The sequence below is a fragment of the Brachyhypopomus gauderio genome, unplaced genomic scaffold (genome assembly GCF_052324685.1).
Source record: "Brachyhypopomus gauderio isolate BG-103 unplaced genomic scaffold, BGAUD_0.2 sc80, whole genome shotgun sequence".
Taxonomy (NCBI): domain Eukaryota; kingdom Metazoa; phylum Chordata; class Actinopteri; order Gymnotiformes; family Hypopomidae; genus Brachyhypopomus; species Brachyhypopomus gauderio.
This window is the reverse complement of record NW_027506901.1, coordinates 970001-990402: the sequence shown is the minus strand read 5'-3', so window position 1 is coordinate 990402 and position 20402 is coordinate 970001. Positions and strand designations below refer to the sequence as shown.

Sequence of the window (20402 nt, the reverse complement as noted above, 5' to 3'; positions counted from 1 at the left end):
TCTGTGGCTCAAGACTGCCTGCAGAAGATACTGTTTCTGATCTTCATTTGTTGTAATTGAAGTGTTGAAGTCCTGCATCAATTGTACTGCTCGCTCTGCTCTATCATTTACCACGGCCAAACTGTCAACATATTTCTTTGCTTGTAGAAAGTCGTCACATTTCTGTCAAGTGTCAGGATCTGCTTGTGTAAGGAAGTCTGCATTCAACCCAAAAGTGTGAAAGAATGATATTGTTCTGTTTGTGACAAAGTCTTGGAGTTCCTTTTCAGGAATGACACCAGGTTCAATCTTGATCCGTTTTGGTGGCTTAGTTTCATCAGAGCCGGCTTTCTGAAGGGCAGTAATCATATTTCTTTTGATGTTGCTGTTCACACCATCATCAAAGAATGCAAGAGCGATTAATTCTTCACTCAGGTACCATAAGTGTCTTCGCCATATAGTATCAACTTTATTCATGTTGAGCCACCAGTAAATATTAACCTACAGCTCTGAAACTTTGCAGTGTTTATAAACAAAGCTGGCACTACAATTTGGGAGGGTACCACAGTCAAAATTGCCAACTTTAATTTTTTACATTGGTTTGGCGGGCACCCTACCCATTATACAGCCAATACATCCTCACCCTAACACACAGTAATACAGCTCAGATCAGTTAAATTCCTAAAGTCATGAATACTCTTCAAAAATAATATATTTCTAAAAAATAAACATAACCTGAAATTATACTATATTCTGCCTAAACTAGGCATTAAAGTAAATCATTTTCAATGTGTCTAAGTTTAACACTGAGCCATCATCCAACCAGCCAGTTTCTAACTCTAAAGTATATCATCTTAAATTTCATAGGAGTTAAAGGAAGATAGATGTACCTCCAGCTGTGAGGCATCCTTACACTGCAAGGCAACAACTGCAAACAACTCAAACCACCTTGATATTTAAAAACTGCAGACTGCATACAGTTAGGGTTAGTGTTAGGGTTAGGGTTAGGGTTAGAGTTAGGATTAGGGTTAGTGTTAGGTTTAGAGTTAAAAGCTTCAGGCTGCATGCAGTTTTTATTTATCTGACACTAAACAACATTAAACACTTATTCAACATGAATGGACGGATGTGTAAAAACAGACACACAGTTTTACCTTTTGTAGTGAAAAACCGTCTTAGAGCAGCAGTGCCATTCTAGTAGAGGAGCAGCATGGGAACCAGAAGGTTCTGCCGAGAGACAGCTGATCAGTGTGCTACCAGCTAATGACCACGATGCATTATCCTGAGGAAACTGAGACTCATACCCCCCCCCCCCCCCCCCCCCCACACACACACACACACACACACAAACACACACACACACACACACACACACGGGTGGACAGAGATACTATTACATTAATACTACACTGCAGTTGTGGATTAAGTACACAAATCCTGTATCTGTACCTGCTAAAATATTACTGGAGTGTGAACAGACCTGTGAACATAGTTAAGGTAAAACAGTTCACTTTACAATGGGCTCCAGTATCAAAAGTAAAAAAGTATTAGGGTTATTTTTAGGGTATCACATAACTAGGGGTGGAGAAAATCAATTCAGTATAATTTTGCAGTATTTTGAGTTTAAAAATTGCACAGATACCTGATTTATTTGAGCTTCTCTGGCTAACAGAATTTGATTAGATATAAAATGACTAGATAATGAGTTTTCTCCGCAGGCTGTCTGGTCTCTCTGTTAGAGATAAGGTGAGGAGAACGGTCATCTTGGAGAGACTCTGAGTACATTCGCTGCTCCTCCAGATGAGTCAGTTGAGGTGTTTTGGGCATCTGGTCCAGATGCCACCTGGGTGCCTCCCTGGGGAGACAATCCAGGTATGTCCAACTGGGAGGAGACCCCAGGGAAGACCCAGGACATGCTGGAGAGATTATATCTCTGTGATTATATCTCTTGGCTGTCCTAGGAATGCTTCAGTATCCTCCCAGAAGAGCTAGAAGAGGCAACACGATTCTAGATATGGAGAATATTCACATCTGCTTTCTGTTTGTTGCTCAGCAATAGTTTACCATCCTTAGTTTACCGTCCTTAAAACACCAGCTAACCCTAAGCCTAAACCTAACCCTAACCATGTTGATTTATTTAGGTAATTTTCAGTCTTGAAGGATGAAATCGTATATTAATGAAACAAGTAAAGTAGACATTAAAAATGGAAGGAATCGTTTTTCTGTTCCAGAAATGTCAGAATTCCTTCAAGTGGTGCACTGGGAGGGTGGTGGGTTGTGTTGCGTTTAATTTCAGGTTTTTTCAAACTTGGCGTGTTGGTGAATACGCTGTTGAAGATTAGCCAATTAAAACCCAACTGCTGCTCTTCACTTTGAAGGCACACCCTCCTCTTCATCGTCATTCTCCTCCTCATCCTCAACATCATCCCAGTGCCTTTAGATGTGACATGCGATGGAATGATGGTTGTATAAGGTAGACATTTGTACTTTGAAATGTAGTGGCATGAAAATAAAAAGTATAAATACTTAAATTATACAAAAGTATAAATACTTCAAGACTGCACTTGAGTAATGTAATATGTGTACTGTTCAGTAAAGTATAAGAAATAGCAAGTAGCAGGAAGTAATATCATACATGTATTTCATTACTGTCCACACTGTTACACTATAATGTTAGGGTTACACTATACTGTACTGTTACACTATAACGCTAGGGTTAGGGTTAGACTATACTATACTGTTACACTATAACTCTAGGGCTAGAATTAGGGTTAGAATATACTATACTGTTACACTATAATGCTAGGGTTAGGTTTAGGTTTACACTATACTATACTGTTACACTATAACGCTAGGGTTAGGTTTAGGGTTATACTATACTGTTATACTATAACGCTAGGGTTAGGTTTAGGGTTACACTATACTATACTGTTACACTATAACGCTAGGGTTAGGTTTAGGGTTACACTATACTATACTGTTACACTGATTTGGAACCTAAATCCTTTACTCATTCTACTGTATCATTCTATAGCGCTCCATTTCCCCTCCATGACCCATTCAGTGACAAACACAGTTTTAAGTCTCCAACATCACATATTGTTAATAAGAGTAAAACATATGACTGAAGTGACTGTATCACCTGCAACAGTGAAAATCATAGAAAGAGCATAAATTTAGCTTCATTTTCAAAAACGTTTTCTGTCATAATCTGCCCTCTGGTGGTAATCAAAAGACAGTACATGCACAAGAAATATAGAAAACCTGGACAATTAATGCAAGTACTCAAACACACACACACACACACACAAACACATAGATATATACATACACACACACACAAACACACAGACACAAAGGCACATACACGCAAACAGATATACAAAGTCTTGTAGGGACTTTTCATTAGCATGATTACTGTAGATAATTAATGCTACACCTAACTGTAACCTCCGATTAATGCCACACCTAACCTAAATTCATATGAATACTACACCTAACCTAACCTCAGTAACCAAAATTAAAGTGCGTGCTTTAGTTTTTTCAAATGAAATTACAAATTCTCAAATTCATGTTTTTGATGTCCCCACAAATATATAAACCTGCACACACATACAAACGCCCTCATTTTTCTGCATATATATTGTAATGTATTTATAGTACATAGGTATTAAATATGTGGCTAAACCAGACTTATAATGACTAAATGAGTCCAGGTGTCACGGTGAGGCGGCCCCCTACCGGTCGCCTCCGTCCACAGCGGCTGTTGTTGTTTGGTGACGTCATGTGCGTCCCTCAGGTGGGCGGAGCCCGTGATCCGTCTCACCTGAGGGTCGTTTGTTTGCCTATATATGTCTTGTCTTTGTACCAGTTGACCGCTGGTCATTATATCCTTAATTTGGATCTTTTGCACGGGTTTTGGTTTGCACACGTTCTATTAAATCATCCTTTTTCCCTGAGACTTGGCATGATCGCTTCCTTTTCAGTTGCTCACACCGCCTGTCACACCAGGCAGTGTGTGTAAAATAAATAACCCTGATACCACAATACCAAAATTGCACACAGAGTAGATAAATCAAGAGAAAGGCTTGGTACGCAGACAATAATTCTGGCAAAACTTCTCAATGACTGAGGTTTACGGACACTTATGTAGTGTATGTAATTATCCAAGGTGAAAGTGTTCACTATTCCTAGAGACACTCGAATCCTGGAGAGTGTGACCTCTGGTGGCCTAGTGTGTGTATAGCACAGAAAGAATTCTGCATGTCTGCATTCCACCACCTCCTCTTCCTCTGTCTACTCTAGGGTTACTCTAACCGTAAACCTTAACCCTAAGTAACTCTAACCCTAACCATAGCTAACCCTAAGTAACCCTAACTCTAACCCTAGATAACTCTAACCTTAAAATATTATTTTACCCTAACCATAACTAGACCAAAAGTAAAGGGTATTTTGGATGCATTGGTGAGTCCATAATCCTGTTTCAGTGTAAGAGCATGTTGTATTTCAGGCTCATCAAAAATCATGAAAAACCATCAAACCCTGGACACGTATGTGCCTTGGGGCGTCAGTGTCAGGATAGCGGTGGGGAAATAAAAAAAACACACACAAGAATAGACTTATTTTGCATACACAACTGGGAGTGGGGGGTCTAGGGTCAGGGTCAATGGATGGGAGTGGGGGTCTAGGGTTAGGGTCAAGGGCTGGGAGTGGGGGTCAAGGTGGGTCAATGGGCTGGGAGTGGGGGTCTAGGGTTAGGGTCAAGGGCTGGGAGTGGGGGTCAAGGTGGGTCAAGGGCTGGGATAGGGATGGTGGACTGTTGGAACATTTCTTAATAGTGATTTATGATTGATATAAGGTTGTGTGTCTTTTGTTTATTTTGAGATCGGTGATTTTGGTTTTTGAAAGTTTGATGTGAGGGGCAATCACAGTCTGGTGGTTAAGAAACCAGCATGTGTGCAACACAGCCCCCTAGTGTTCACTAGTGTGTGTGTGTTCTCACTGCACAGATGGGTAAATGAGGATGACGAATTTCGATTGGGGTGAAAATTTGACAATTGACAAATATGGCACATTTTATAGCGCATGCTCAACTATAGCACTTAAAGTTCACACAGCTCCACTCCATGCCTCCCAGTAGAGTTTGACTTACAATTCCCTCCCCCTCTCTGTTTGTGTGTACACATAGCACTTACCTTTAGTAGTGGCAATCCATGTCCATTCCTTGATTCACTGTGAAAATGAGATGCAGTGTCCTGGTTGGCTGATTTGGTGATTCTCTGCCCTCGACGGGCCCTGAACCGACTCTCAGGTGGGAGTCTGGGCCCATTTGTCTACCCAGTTTCAACTCATAATTCAATTTCCATCTATTTCTCTTTCTGAATCCTAACCCCAACTAAATGTCCTAAAACAAATAACCCAAACACATTCTGTCCAAATCACATCTTTATTATGTTTGAAACCTCCACTAATAGAATAACACTTGTATTGTGTATAGGTGAGTTAGTGATATAAGAATTCCGGGTAAAAAGGCTCTTAACATGTGAGCTGGACCTGGTGATGTACAACTATTCATAAATGATTAAGAATCATTTCAAGGTGAGTAACTGAACACCAGATCCCAGAAAGCCCATATGCCCTCCCTTACCCTGAGTGTGTTAAATGTGTATATGCAGAATTCTTTACTCTTTTCAGAGATCTAGGAGCCAATACCTGCATTCAGACCTCCGTGCACAGTACTGACTATCTTATTCTGTGTTACTAACCCACACAATGTACAGGTATTCTGGATGATGTGTCATCATATTTACATTAACACTGTTCATACGAGTTCAGGTTTACAGAAGAACCCTTGTACTGTCACATGGATGCAAAGAAACAAAGATACAGTCTGACTGAACTTACATTAAGATATTGAATAAATAAAAACTATGTTCTTTGGTTTAGTAATGATGTTGTGTTTGTCTGCAGAGACTGATGTGACACTTGGCTTGTTAATGCTTACTGTTTAGCAAATCTGCAGTGTATATTACGTCTAGAGTGTTTGGTGTGTTCGGTGCTGATGGTGATCTCCGTGGTGATGGGCACTGCCATGATGATGGGGGTAACCATGGAGACAGGGATGCCCAAGGCCCTCATTCTGAAGTTCTTCCTGTTTGTGTACGCCATGCAGCTTTTCAAGCAACTCGGTGATGAAAGACTGTGAAGACACACACACACACACACACACACAGACAAATATAAACAGATACACACACACACACACACACACACACACACACACAGACAGACAAATATAAACAGATACACACACACACAGACAAATATAAACAGATACACACACACACACACACACACACACACACACACACACACACACACACACACACAGACAAATATAAACAGATACACACACACACAGACAAATATAAACAGATACACACACACACACAAAGTAGGAATGACTGATACAGTAACACAGATAGACCAGATATGTGTAAGCACCCAACTCGGAAGCACACCAGAAGGCAAAAGTCCTTTAGTGTTCATTAAGAACAGAGATCAAAAAGGGTTCTATAGTCAGAGTTAGGATTGGGCAATAGAGGTGTCACGATTTCGATATTGAATCGAAATAGATCAAAATTATGTCACAATCTCGAGCCTCAAAGTCAAAAAGAGGATTGACGATCCCTCCCTCTAAGCTACGCAAACACCCACACTACGCAAAGTAATGCCTGGTTTATACTTGACGTGTCATGAGCGGCGCAAGGGTTCGCGTGCCGAAAACGAATAATCGCGGTGGCTCCGCCTGTGTGCGAGGGCCTCGTGCGGTGGCGATTAGCGAGGTCGTGCACCTCTCACTGCTGACCAACTTTTCCTCTTCTCCATATGACCTTCAGGATGTTCCAGCCTATGGAGTAGCTTTGGGAAGTTCTTGTACACTCTGTATGGTACGCCACTAGGTCCTGGGACTGAGCTCGCTCTGGCCTTCTTGATCACATCCTGGATCTTCTTCCAGCTGGGCTCCTTCCCGTCAAAGTCCCAAACTGGTTCCAGTGGACTGATCAGGTGTTTGCAATGGCCCAGATCCTGTTCCCTGGATCTGTCACATAAGGTGTCTCTGAGGTGGGAATCGATCTCAGCCTTTGAACACGTAAGCTGTCCACTCCGCTTTTTTCCAAGCATCTGCTTTGTAAATCCACAGGGATTAGCTACAAAGGCTGCCCACTTCCTGGCCCTTTCTTTCCTCCTATTCCTGTGTCATTCTGCTCTCCTCAAAGTCGTGAGCTTCTTGCAAATTGTGTTGTGCAGCTCTGCTAGAGTTCCTCTTTCATCCTCTGCTGCCTCCTTGAACCTTCTCCTCAGGCTTCAACTCTTGCTTAAGCTGATGGATCTTGTTAGCCCTGTTGTTCTTTATATATGGGAGGTTCTTTGCCACCTTCTTTTCCTCTTTTTCCTCCAGTCCAAATCCAGTCCAGCCGCTAGGCTGATGATGATAGTCATCGACTGGAGACGTCGATCAGCATCACCCTTGGCTGTAGCTTCCAAGATGAAATTGGCATCTAGCTCCTCCTGCATCTCACCAGGGTTGTGCCCTGAGCGCTGTGTTACAGGTTCCGTCGGCATGCATCTCATCTTGGCCTGGCGGATTTTCAGGCCACGTGGGTTTTTGCACACTTTGCCACAAAAACATTGTGCGTTCATTGTCATATTTCCATTTCTGTGTGTCACCATGTTCTTTGGTCCCTCCCCTCAGGGATCCCTGGGGGTATAGCTCTGTAATTGGTCTGTAGCTCATAATGTGGGTTCTTCCTCTCGGAAGATGCAGATTGGGCTGCTACCCCTCCCTGCCCCTTTTTGCCATCTCTCTGAGCTGTCTGCTGTCTCTCCAGCTGCCACCAATCTACTTATGCAACCTGGACACATCATCAGTGATGTTACCTGGGGTCACAGAGTCTTTCGGGTCTTTCAACCTCATACACTCTCTCCCAGGCGACCCAGCCAGGGTTGATCAGGCCCCAGAGAGACTATAGTTAGAGAGCAATTTCATTACAGCTTGATCTCGCCCAGTGTATGTGACCAGTGTTTATTTACCTCAGTTTATAGCGTATGTGACCAACGTTTATTTACCACAGTTTATAACGTATGCGACCGGCGTTTATTTACCTCAGTTTATAGCGTATGTGACCGGTGTTTATTTACCTCAGTTTATAGTGTATGTGACCGGTGTTTATTTACCTCAGTTTAGTGTATGTGACCAGTGCCACGCCATCACAGAGTGCAGCCACGCCATCACATACACAGAGTGCAGCCCCGCCCCACCACAAACACAGCGCAGCCACGCGCCCACCACACATAGCGTGCAGCCACGCCCCCACCACACCGAGCACTGCCACGCCCCCACACAGCGCGCAACCACGCCCTCACATAGAGCACAGCCACCCCATCACAGAGCGCAGCCATGCAATCACACACAGAACGCAGCCACACCCCCACCACACATAGAGCACAGCCACGCACCCACACATACATAGAGAACAGCCACGCACCCACACATACATAGAGAACAGCCACGCACCCACACATACATAGAGAACAGCCACGACCCCACATACATAGAGAACAGCCACGCCCCCACACATACATAGAGAACAGCCACGCACCCACACATACATAGAGAACAGCCACGCACCCACACATACATAGAGAACAGCCACGCCCCCACACATACATAGAGAACAGCCACGACCCCACATACATAGAGAACAGCCACGCCCCCACACATACATAGAGAACAGCCACGACCCCACACATACATAGAGAACAGCCACGCACCCACACATACATAGAGAACAGCCACGCCCCCACATACATAGAGAACAGCCACGACCCCACATACATAGAGAACAGCCACGACCCCACATACATAGAGAACAGCCACGCCCCCACATACATAGAGAACAGCCACGACCCCACATACATAGAGAACAGCCACGCCCCCACACATACATAGAGAACAGCCACGACCCCACATACATAGAGAACAGCCACGACCCCACATACATAGAGAACAGCCACGCCCCCACACATACATAGAGAACAGCCACGCCCCCACACATACACAAGTGTGCAGAGACATGCAAGCACACAGAAAGACATTGTGGAATGTGAATAATGTTCCAAAGTTCAAATGAAAGAATGGCATTGTCCTAACAGAGCAGAGAGAAGAGAAAAGGAGAGAATGTGTGTGTGTGTGTGTGTGTGTGTGTGTGTGTGTGTGTGTGTGTGTGTGTGTGTGTGTGTGTGTGTAAGCATATGCATGAGTAAGAGAGAGGAAAGACAGGAGTTTGTGTATATGGCAAAGACAGAAAGAAATAAAGAACAGATGAACAAATGAAAGAACAAAGAAAGAAAGAAACAAAGTGGAGAACAAATGACCATTGAATGAAAGACATATACTGGTCATCAGTCATGGAGAGAGAGAGAGAGAGAGAGAGAGAGAGAGAGAGAGAGAGAGAGAGAGAGAGAGAGAGAGAGAGAGAGAGGGAAAGAGAGAGACGAGAGACAGACAGATAGGGAGGGACAGAGACAGAGATGGACAGAGAGATTGGTGCAGAAACAGTGATAAAGAAAATGAAAGAATTAATGAGCACATTCTTACCTGTGTGCTGTTCTTACAGGTGTGCAGCACTTCCTATAGGACAGAGAATACCAGCCAATCTGAGTTCAGCAGTACACATGTCTGTCTAATGGGTTACTTGAGCAGTTACAGGAAGTTCTGTGAAAGAAGGGGTTCATGGGACCTGTAGTTTCTGTGCTCGTTCCTGATCGCTATGAAGAACCAAGAGGCCATCTATATCAACTTCTTCTGGCATTTCGTCCTCCTACACACACACACACACACACACACGCACACACTTCTTAATTTACATGTCATGTAACAACTAAGCATTGGACAAATCTCCTAGCCAAGGAAGAACAACATTTTGCCATCTGTTTACAGGGACCCTGATTTCAAACGTCAGATTTGCCTATGATTATATAATTAGCTTAAGATATAACTGGTTATATGATGGGTTATTTGCTTTATTTCTCTGGGATTATGGTTACAATTAGTGTGAGTTTTCAAATGAGGTCTTACTATACAGCCTTACTGTATAGGGCTAGTGTATAGGGTTACTATACAGCCTTACTGTATAGGGCTAGTGTATAGGGTTACTATACAGCCTTACTGTATAGGGCTATTGTATAGGGTTACTACACAGCCTTACTGTATAGGGCTAGTGTATAGGGTTACTACACAGCCTTACTGTATAGGGCTAGTGTATAGGTTTACTATACAGCCTTACTGTATAGGGCTAGTGTATAGGGTTACTATACAGCCTTACTGTATAGGGCTAGTGTATAGGGTTACTATACAGCCTTACTGTATAGGGCTAGTGTATAGGGTTACTATACAGCCTTACTGTATAGGGCTACTGTATAGGGTTACTATACAGCCTTACTGTATAGGGCTAGTGTATAGGGTTACTACACAGCCTTACTGTATAGGGCTAGTGTATAGGGTTACTATACAGCCTTACTGTATAGGGCTAGTGTATAGGGTTACTACACAGCCTTACTGTATAGGGCTAGTGTATAGGGTTACTATACAGCCTTACTGTATAGGGTTAGTATAGAGCACTATGAGTCAGTCATGTGATTTTATTTGTCATTTGTTGTATGCTGACACACCACACTGGGAAATTCATATAATTTCTCAGAACGTTTGTTAGAACTACAGATTAATGAGAAATGCCAGCTACACACAAAACCTACAGCAATACTCACACAACTATATTTATGCACACAAAGTGAAACCTGGTGTGAAGACCTTTGGCCTATGTATGAATTCAAAGAAGCATACAGCCACATACCAACATCCACACACTCTCCCAACACACACAAATGGAGGCACTGATGAAGCTCGGGATGGTGTTGCTGGAACAGGAAACCTGGAATCCCCTGAGAACCCAAACTTTCTCCTTATATGGTGCTCACACATCTACTCCAAACATGTGTTAGCTGTGTCTACGAGAAACAGACGTGGGGAGTATGTGTGGGAAAGAGAGAGAGTACGAGAGCTTATATGTTTGAGAGCAAGAGAGAAAAAGAAGGAATGAAAGAGTGAAATCTGTCTTCATCCATTCTACACCTCATGGTAGTTGTTTATAATGGTGCCACACAGGCTGTACACACAGGACGTGTCTGCCTGGCCCTTCTGCTCACTGCACTGCCTTATATAGGATTAACCAAGCACATCATTCTGCACAGATCAAAATGAGCAATCCAGCTTTGCAGTGAACAAGAGATCAGAATTGGGATTATTACCATCAATGCATAACCCTAACACTACCTCAACACTACCCTAACCATAACCCTAACACTACCCCAACACTAACCCTAACGGCTCATCTACATGTACACATAACACACAGTGCACATGGGCACTGCTAATCCACCGCAGGGTTCTTCTTGTGTAATATGCGTCCATGAGAAGTTGATGAAATGGCCTTATCTCGCCTGATCACGTGAGCTGGGCACGGGCTGTATTTCTGAAACAAAACAGGCCACTCTTGTTTTCCGAGAACAGACGACAAATGAGAGCGACCTGTTTCACGCACTCTGACATGAACTCAACCCGGTTTTGCTTGTGCCAAACTTTCATGACTTGCTATATCAAAAACACAAAAGACGTCATTTTACTGAATGGTCGGGTGCACGTGCCTATTTGACTGAATGGACATTTTAATTAGTCAGACAACATTTCAAAATATTCATTAAACCCTATAAGCCCTAACCTTTGGTCGCACTCAGGTGTTCTATTTGAGATCCAAGTTCTAGCGACTCACCGCTCCTATGTATAATGTCTCCAGCGTGTCCTCGATCCATTTCTCCACGTTTAGTCTTTTCTGGAGCTCTTTTCGGTTGTACTTGACCGTAACGCGAGCCTGCCGCTTCTGCACGCTCGCGCCGCGCTCTCGCGGACGTGGGTCATGATCCTCACATCGCAGGACATAAAGATCCTCTGACATGTTCGTGTGCTTGCGTTGATATGACAGCGAGAGACAAGGAACGCTTGGATGTGTGATGACAATAGAGAGAGAGAGAGAGAGAGAGAGAGAGAGAGAGAGAGAGAGAGAGAGAGAGAGAGAGAGAGAGAGAGAGAGAATCACGCGAAGGGGAAACAGAGCGCGCGCTGTCTTGGTGTAGATAAACACAAGTAGCGAGTCTAATGTCTCTGGGTCCTAATTCCCAGTGATACTTTTGTTCGCCAACTTTATTCCACGCTTCAGTAAATCTCACAAGCTTTCTAAAGGGCCCAAAGTCAATTGACCAACTGTGTAATTATGTGCTGTGTGAAGTGGTTGATCCACGGGCATAAATGTTTTAAGACAGGATATCTACGAATATAGGCTGTGGTTCTAGTAATAAAGCGTCGGTATCTAGAAATAAAAGAGTTTCGGTTAGGCCGTGCGTGTCGTAAAAGCTGTGAAATGGAAAGGCTGTAAGGAAATTATTTGGTGTTAAAAGGAGAACACAGATTCTTTAATTGATCTCGCAATTACTGCATAATTTGCGGAAAAATCTGCGCTTTTGGCATGGCCAAAAACCCTTCTCAGCGTCCCAATTTAAAAGCTAGGGTTATAAACAGAGTTGTCAATTCCAGGTTCAGAAAGTAAAAGTCCTCACCAGGATTTTGCTCAAGCTTGCTAGTTTTTCTAATTAGTGCAATCCAGGTAAAAATTAGTGGAATCAACACAATCCAGGAAGCCTGAGCAAAATCCTGGTGAGGACTTTTACTTTCTGAACCTGGAATTGACACCTCTGGATAAACCTAGGGGTGTGTTATTTAGTATGTATTGTTATGTAGTATGTAGTAGCCTATTTCGAACACACCCTAGATTCATACTTGACGCGTCGCGACTGACGGAAGGATCCGCGCGTCACAAGTGACGCCATCGCGATGGCTCCGCCCATACTCTGTCGCGTCGCGAGGTCGTGCACCTCTCGATTTTTGTAACTTGGCGCGTGCCTCACTTCAGCGTAATGAACTAAGTTACCACTGAGACATGCAGAAGAGCATCTCTGAACACACAACACGTCAAACCTTGAGGCAGATGGGCTACAGCAGCAGAAGACCACACAGGTGTCACTCCTGTCAGCTAAAAACAGGAATCTGAGGCTACAATTCACACAAGCTCACCAAAATTGGACAATAGAAGATTGGAAAAACGTTGCCTGGCCTGATGAGTCTATTTCTGCTAAGACGTTCGGATAGTAGGGTCAGAATCTGGCATCAACAACATGAAAGCATGGATCCATCCTGCCTTGTATCAATGGTTCAGGCTGGTGGTGGTGGTGCAATGGTGTGGGGGATGTTTTCCTGGCACACTTTGGGGCCCATTAGTACCAACTGAGCATCGTGTCAACACCACAGCCTACTTGAGTATTGTTGCTGACCATGTCCATCCCTTTATGACCACAGTGTACACATCTTCTGATGGCTACTTCCAGCGGGATAACGCACCATGACATAAAGCGCAAAACATCTCAGACTGGTTTCTTGAACACGACAATGAGTTCACTGTACTCGAATGGCCTCCACACTCACCAGATCTCAATCCAATAGAGCACCTTTGGGATGTGGTGGAACGGGAGATTCTCATCATGGATGTGCAGACGACAAATCTGCAGCAACTGTGTGATGTTATCATGTCAATATGGACCAGAATCTCTGAGGAATGTTTCCAGTACCTTGTTGAATCTTCCATGAAGGATTAATGCAGTTCTGAAGACAAAAGGGGGTCCAACCCGGTACTAGCAAGGTGTACCTAATAAAGTGGCTGGTGAGTGTATTTCACATAAAAAAATACGTTTTTAAAATAAACAACCATTAATAAAATATATGCTATAGAATGCCCAATCTTAACGTCTTCATGTTCTCTCGTGTTTCGTCCTGGAATTACAAGAGGCTCCTATTTGTTAACGTAATACCAGAGAACTGTTCAGTCAGACAGCTATTTGTTGTGAAACGATATACAGTTACACAATTAAAGCATTTTCAAGTACTTTAGCCTAAATTCCAGCACTTTTCAAACCTGAAACACAAAGCAACATTAAAATTGGTCAGGTAAATGTTCCTTCCCATTTTTGAAGGGTATTTCTTTACACTACCACATATCGTTACGGACAACACTAGTCCGAAAAATTAAATAATAAACTAAATTAAAGAGTTACATTTGTCATAATTTTGTGGTTATATTTTAGTGTGTTTTCTCGAAACAACATTTGCGTGCATTTTAAAATTCATTTGGGTTCTGATTGGATTGCTGTTCATTCCTCTGAAAGTCTCAGCAAGAATTGGTCCATTTCAATATGCACTGTCACAGGTAAGTAAGTAAATTTTCCATTTCAGCATAAAATGTACATTTACAGTTATGCACATCTGACTACTACATATTCTACTGAGCTCTACTGCCCTCTACAGATGTCTTCTTCATCCGTGTAGACGTTAGATAAACCTCACTCGCTCTTGAAACATTCTTGAAGTAAAAACCCAAGCTGTATATTTGGGCCAAGATACATCTGTTCTTTATGTAAAACTCTCTTCTCCTGAATTCTTTTTTTTATTGACATGACAAACATTCAAAATAATTTAACATAAATTTATACAAGTACAATGATTGAAAGCAAAAGTACAAAAATGCAAAATAAAAACTTGCAGAATTGGCAATAACCTCAAACTCATAAACAAAGAGTTAAATTCTTAAACATAAATCAGGGTTAAATTCTTAGGCATGAACTCAAATTTTAAATTATGAAGTTGAAATGACCACAAAAATGTGACAACATACTGTATGTATAACAATGAGTCAGAACCATCATATTTAGAATGTACAAATATGGTCACAGACATCTGTTTCCACAGGAGCAGGAGGTGACTGCTATATAGCAGTACAGTGCTGGGTTCAAAATGTCCCATTTTGTCTTAAGAAAATATTATAAATATATTTCTGACTTTGTAACAACATGGAGAAAATACATCTAATATGTTCTAGTTTGTAGATCAAACACAATAAACATCATTAGAAAAAGAGGAGCTTTGAAACCATTGCTTTGTTTTGGGTTCTTCAGGTACAATCGAATGTCGGCTGAAATGTAAATTTCCAGTTTGGAACCAGGTGAGTGGAACACAAAGAAGGATTTTACTTTCAAATGGATGAGAACAGATAACAAGCAGGAATCAGTTTATCCAACAGGAATGGATCTCTCGTCATGGCGGTGTAGTGTTACTGCACCCATCTAACTTCCTTTGTGAACACAAATGTTAAAATAATGAGGTATAAATGGCAAAGAACAGTCAGTATAAAGGAACAAATATTCTGGACTTTTCTGGACTATGAAGCTTAGTTCTAGAGTATGAAGTCAGGATGATCAATAATTTTATACTTATGTCTATATGTGGTGTGGGTGTTTGTGTGTCTGAGTGAAGGTTGTTTGTGTGCAGGAGCGGGGTGTGTGGGTGGAGTGTGTATTCATGTCTGTGTGTATGGGTGTGTGTGAACAATATCTTTGTTTCGTTTTTAGATATTTGGAGAGAAAATATCCTTTCCTCCGAAACAGACAGGAGTTATGCACTACAGATCCGTCTGCCCAAGCAAAGCAGGACTTACTGCATGCTGTTGTGCAACACTAGGTTCAGGGTATAGTGTTAAGGTAGAGTTAAGGTTTAGTGTTACGGTTAGGGTAGGATTAGGGCTGCCTACATTTCAGTGATCGTTCCTTTCATTCAGGCATTATTTCAGGTACTGTAAAAATCTGAGAGACAGGGGACAAAAACAGAAGTGCTATATTAAGGATTTTACCCTTGTTTTCTGGTGGTAGGGTTAAGGATAAGGGTTAGGGTTTTCTAGATTCAGGATTTTACCCTTGGTTTCTGGGTTAGGGTTAGGGTTTGGTGGTATTTGTGCTTTGTCTGTGAAGTCTTGCATGTGTGGATTATGTATGTGATTGTGAACCTTAGGGTTAGGGGTCATGTGAGTTTGTGTATTTGTGTTTATCTGAGCCCTACCCCTCCTGCACTCCAGAGGAAGTCCTGACCAGCAGGAAGTGTATGCCCACCAGCCAGTGAGCAACTTAGCCTGGCTCCAGTGTTACTAGGTTTGGCTTGACTGACAACTCTGGGCAGGAAGTCTCGTTCGTATGGGTAAGGCTGCCTATCCAGGTTGTTGACCGTCTCCAAGTCATTAAAGACAGAATCACAGAACTGCTGCCTCCTCAGTCTCCGTCTCCTCCGTCTCAGGACCACGACCCCCACACACACACCCAGACACACACACAGCACGGCCAGCACACACGACGCAGCCACTGTGGAGGGGGAGGAGCCGCGGGACGTCCGGGGCGTGGCCCGTTCCAGCCCTGCTCGCTCCAGCACCGGGAATTCACAGCTAGGTCCCATGAACCCCGGGACACAGTGGCACACGGGGCCGGAGACGTGGGTGAAGCAGGTCCCGCCGTGCAGGCACGGGTGCGTGGTGCAGGCGTCCGCACGCACACTGCAGTTCTTGCCTGTGAAGCCCAGTGTGCAGCTGCACGTGTAGTCGTTCACACTGTCCACACAGGTGCCGGAGTTCTGGCAGGGAGACCGCGCACAGTCGTCCACATTAATGTCGCAGCGAGGGCCCATGAAACCAGGGCGGCAGCGACACAGGACACCAGAACCCAGATCAACACACTCACCACCTACAGGGGACCAGAGCAAGTCAAAAACCTCTGTTAGAACAAGATTTAAACACTAAGCAGACTGTACAAGCATTGGCCACTAGGTGGCTTTAGCACAGCAGGTTAATACAAGCACCCTGCACCATGTCTTCAGCAGTCATGTGATACTGCAGACCCCTCTGGACTTACACTTGGTGTTGCATTATGGGTTATGACAGAGCTTGTATATGCTTTTATGTTCTATAACAATTATATACATGTTAAGTTACCAATTTTGTCAGATGTGATTTTCACCCCACTCAGAAATTTGTCCTCTGCATTTAACCCATCCGTACAGTGAGAACACACACACACACACACACACACACACTAGTGAACACTAGGCGGCTATGAGTACACACATGCCTAGAGTGGTGGGCTTACTTTTTTTTTTGGCCCACATCCACCCCCCCCCCCCCCCCCCCATCTTTGGAGGACAACTTTGTTTTTATGTACAGATCTAATGATAACAATTCTGTATAATACAGTACAATAGTGATAATAATTGGGGTTAGGTGGACCATAAGAAGATAGAAAAGAGGGGGAGAGAAAAGAGGGGGAGAGAAAGGGAAAAGACAGGGCAAAATATATATATATATATATATATATATATATATATATATATATATATATATATTAAAAAAGCTCAAATGACTACTGCAATGGTTCACCAACTGCTGCTCTAGCAAGGGTAGAAAATTTTGACCAGGCCCAGCGCCACAGGGGGGCAAAAGTGTCTTGCCCCCTTAATAATAAGACCCAATTATTCAGGGTTCAGGGTTTATTTACCTCAGATCTATATTTATGATTCAATGAGTTACTAGTTCGCTGTGGGGCCAACCACTAGCGATCGATCTATCGATCGATCCCCCCCCCCCCCCCCCCCCCCCGGCAACAACTTACGTTCGCCACCCCCAAAATTTTCTGATGCCCCCCCACTGTATATGTCCTGGCGCCGGCCCTGGTTTTGACAACATTCCCCCAGAGGCCAGAGGCAGGCAGAGAAAGACCAGGGAATCCCACCCGCCCGCGGCCCCCCCAGGAGCTGTGGAGTCCCAGGGCCGTACTTCCCCGTGACCCCCGCATGGTGGGCTTACTTTATGTATATACATGTACTGTATACTATACTATATACTACATTTCTAAAATTTCTAAATGTGCCATATTTGTTAATTGTGATTTTCACTCCAATTCAAAATTTGTACTCTGCATTTACCCATCTGTGCAGTTAGAACACACACACACTAGTGATTACTTGGGGGCTGTGGTACACACACACACACACACACACACACACACACACACACACACACACACACACATACACACACTAGTGATTACTAGGGGGCTGTGGTACACACACACACACACACACACACACATACACACACTAGTGATTACTAGGGGGATGTGGTACACACACACACACACACACACACACACACACACACACACACACACACATACACATACACACACTAGTGATTACTAGGGGGATGTGGTACACACGTGCCCAGAGCGGTGGACAGCCCTAGCTGCCTAGCTAACCTAGCTAAGCTAGCTGCTTAACTAACCTAGCTAAGCTAGTTGCCTAGCTAACTAAGTTTGGGCCGATTGGGAGGGAAAAATAATTTTGGGCCGGATTTGGGCATGAAACTCCCGGGCTGAAAAAGGGGCCCACTCTGGCCCTGACGTACTGTATACTATATGTAAAATGTAGGTATATATTACATGTACTATATATTACATGTAGAATATAGGTATACCAGTGGGGAACCGTCAGGGCCCTCTACGCCCTCTCAGAGGGCCTAAAATATTCTTAAAACATTGTATATATAATTATCCACTTATAATTTTATCTACTTACAGTTTTACAATCGACATCTAAACAATTACAAAAATATAAGCAAATAAATTATTCAACCGTGTCTATTCAATCTGTGTTGGAAGGTGAGGGGTTAAGTGGAAGCCTGTGAGCCTGTGTCTCCCCCTATCAGGACTGTGATGCCCGCTGTTCGTTTACAGAGGGCCTGGCAGTTATAACTCAGCGCAATGCCACTTTCAAATTACAGTAAAATTGACCAATCATATCTTCCCTCTTAGTGGGCGGGCTTAACTGTATGATAATTTCCGCCCGCTGTGGCGACGCTAGCTGTCGTTAGCACCACCGCTAGCTAGTTTCGATTCATTCCTTTGACGTACTCATTTACATATTCCGCTTCCAAGAACCACGGAGCTGTGAAAACTTATTTTGTTTGGAAACTTATTTTGCTTAACAAGTTATCTAGTACAAATGTTATTGTACTATATAATATTTTAGCTATACTGTCGTCTCTGTTTTTCTTTATTGCAGTTTATTAGGAGAGGGAAAAAAAATTCGGGGGGGGGGAGGGGGTTGGGTTTAGTGGGCCCAGGTTTAATGGTCATGGTTCGCTACTGGTATATACTATATGTACACTTTATGTATATTTACATTTACATTTACATTTATGGCATTTGGCAGACGCCCTTATCCAGAGCGACTTACATTTTTATCTCATTTTTATACAACTGAGCAATTGAGGGTTAGGGTCTATTGCTATCTTGAAGTGTAGACTGAAGATTCACCTGTTTGTTGAGTTCTTAACAGAGCACTAACTCGGCACTGCTGATGTTCTTAATATTGTATGTCTGTCTATGGTTAATTGGGCTTCTTGGCAAACGTTTAACTTGCAAAACACTAGGTAATGATACTGACTCCTGTAGTTTAGTAGTAGTCTGACTCAATGGTGTCTTGAATTCTGGCCTATTTGTACTATTTCCTAGGATGAATTCTGTGATCAGATGCAAAGCACTTTTGTAAGTCGCTCTGGATACAAGCGTCTGCTAAATGCCGTAAATGTAAATGTAAACTTTAGGTATATATCAGATCACTTTATTTGATCTTATCAGTTGTAGCAATGTCAGTTATCTATACATCAGTTAATGTCAGTAATCCAAACATCAAAGTCACTTAATGTCAGTGATCCAGACATCAAAGTCAAATAATAGGTGCACTTTTTTTAAAGCAGGTCAGTAATAAATGAGCCACTGGAAACAGCACATCCATGTACAGCATAGGGAGTTTTTCCTCGCCACTGTCGCCCTTGGCTTGCTCATTAGGGTTCTGGACCCATAGTATTGTTAACCTTGTAAATCCTGTAAAGCTGCTTTGCGACAACTTGAGTTGTTAAAAGCGCTATACAAATAAACTTTGATTGATTGATTGATTGATACAGGACATACTCATGAATGAGTATACTACAGCTAGTTTGGCTATAAGCATTTCCCTCTGTAGATAATTAGAATAACTGTAGTAGCTTTATATTAAGACCCTCTACAGTAATGTGTGATTAGGGTTCAGCATATACACACTCACCATTGGCACACGGTTTGTGGCTACAGCGATCCAGTCTCTTCTCACAGTTGGAGCCGGTGTAAGCGGCAGGGCAGCGGCAGGCGTAGCCCCCGGTGGAACGGCCCTCACACGAGCCACCGTTAAAGCAGGGGTCATCAGCGCATGTCATTGCCACAATCTCACAGTTCTTCCCATAGAAGCCCTGGGGGCAGGTGCAGGAGTAGTCGTTCTCCAGATCCTACAA

General features: G+C 43.1%; 3 protein-coding genes across 7 annotated transcripts in view; all 3 read right to left on the bottom strand.

Moving 5' to 3' along the window:
- The window catches only part of exoc3l2a (exocyst complex component 3-like 2a), a 37003-nt gene extending 35738 nt beyond the window's left edge, over positions 1 to 1265 (bottom strand). The window contains exon 1 of the mRNA XM_076991013.1: positions 1134 to 1265. The gene's annotated coding sequence lies outside the window, so the exon portion shown is untranslated. The remainder of the gene's footprint in view (positions 1 to 1133) is intronic.
- Positions 1266 to 5401: 4136 nt separating this feature from the next.
- Positions 5402 to 12419, bottom strand: ppp1r14aa (protein phosphatase 1, regulatory (inhibitor) subunit 14Aa). Of its 4 annotated transcripts, XM_076991023.1 has the most exons (5): positions 11871 to 12182; positions 9783 to 9863; positions 9641 to 9673; positions 8218 to 8401; positions 6040 to 6178 (listed from the first exon to the last, which is right to left on the bottom strand). In XM_076991023.1, the coding sequence occupies exons 1-4, from the start codon at positions 12051 to 12053 to the stop codon at positions 8219 to 8221; spliced, it is 480 nt and encodes a 159-aa protein (XP_076847138.1). In that variant the 5' UTR covers positions 12054 to 12182; the 3' UTR covers positions 6040 to 6178; position 8218. The 4 variants fall into 4 exon arrangements, with proteins under 4 accessions (XP_076847141.1, XP_076847139.1, XP_076847138.1 ...); XM_076991024.1 differs by lacking the exon at positions 8218 to 8401 and having other exon boundaries at positions 5404 to 6178; positions 11871 to 12170; XM_076991025.1 differs by lacking the exon at positions 9783 to 9863 and having other exon boundaries at positions 11871 to 12419.
- A 2341-nt stretch (positions 12420 to 14760) lies between these two features.
- Positions 14761 to 20402, bottom strand: part of dlb (deltaB) — a 10554-nt gene continuing 4912 nt past the window's right edge. For both annotated transcript variants that reach the window (XM_076991071.1, XM_076991072.1), the window contains 2 exons: positions 20180 to 20396; positions 14761 to 16764 (listed from right to left, as the gene is read on the bottom strand). In XM_076991071.1, coding sequence (XP_076847186.1) covers positions 16079 to 16764; positions 20180 to 20396 — 903 coding nt within the window. In that variant the 3' untranslated portion in view covers positions 14761 to 16078. The remainder of the gene's footprint in view (positions 16765 to 20179; positions 20397 to 20402) is intronic.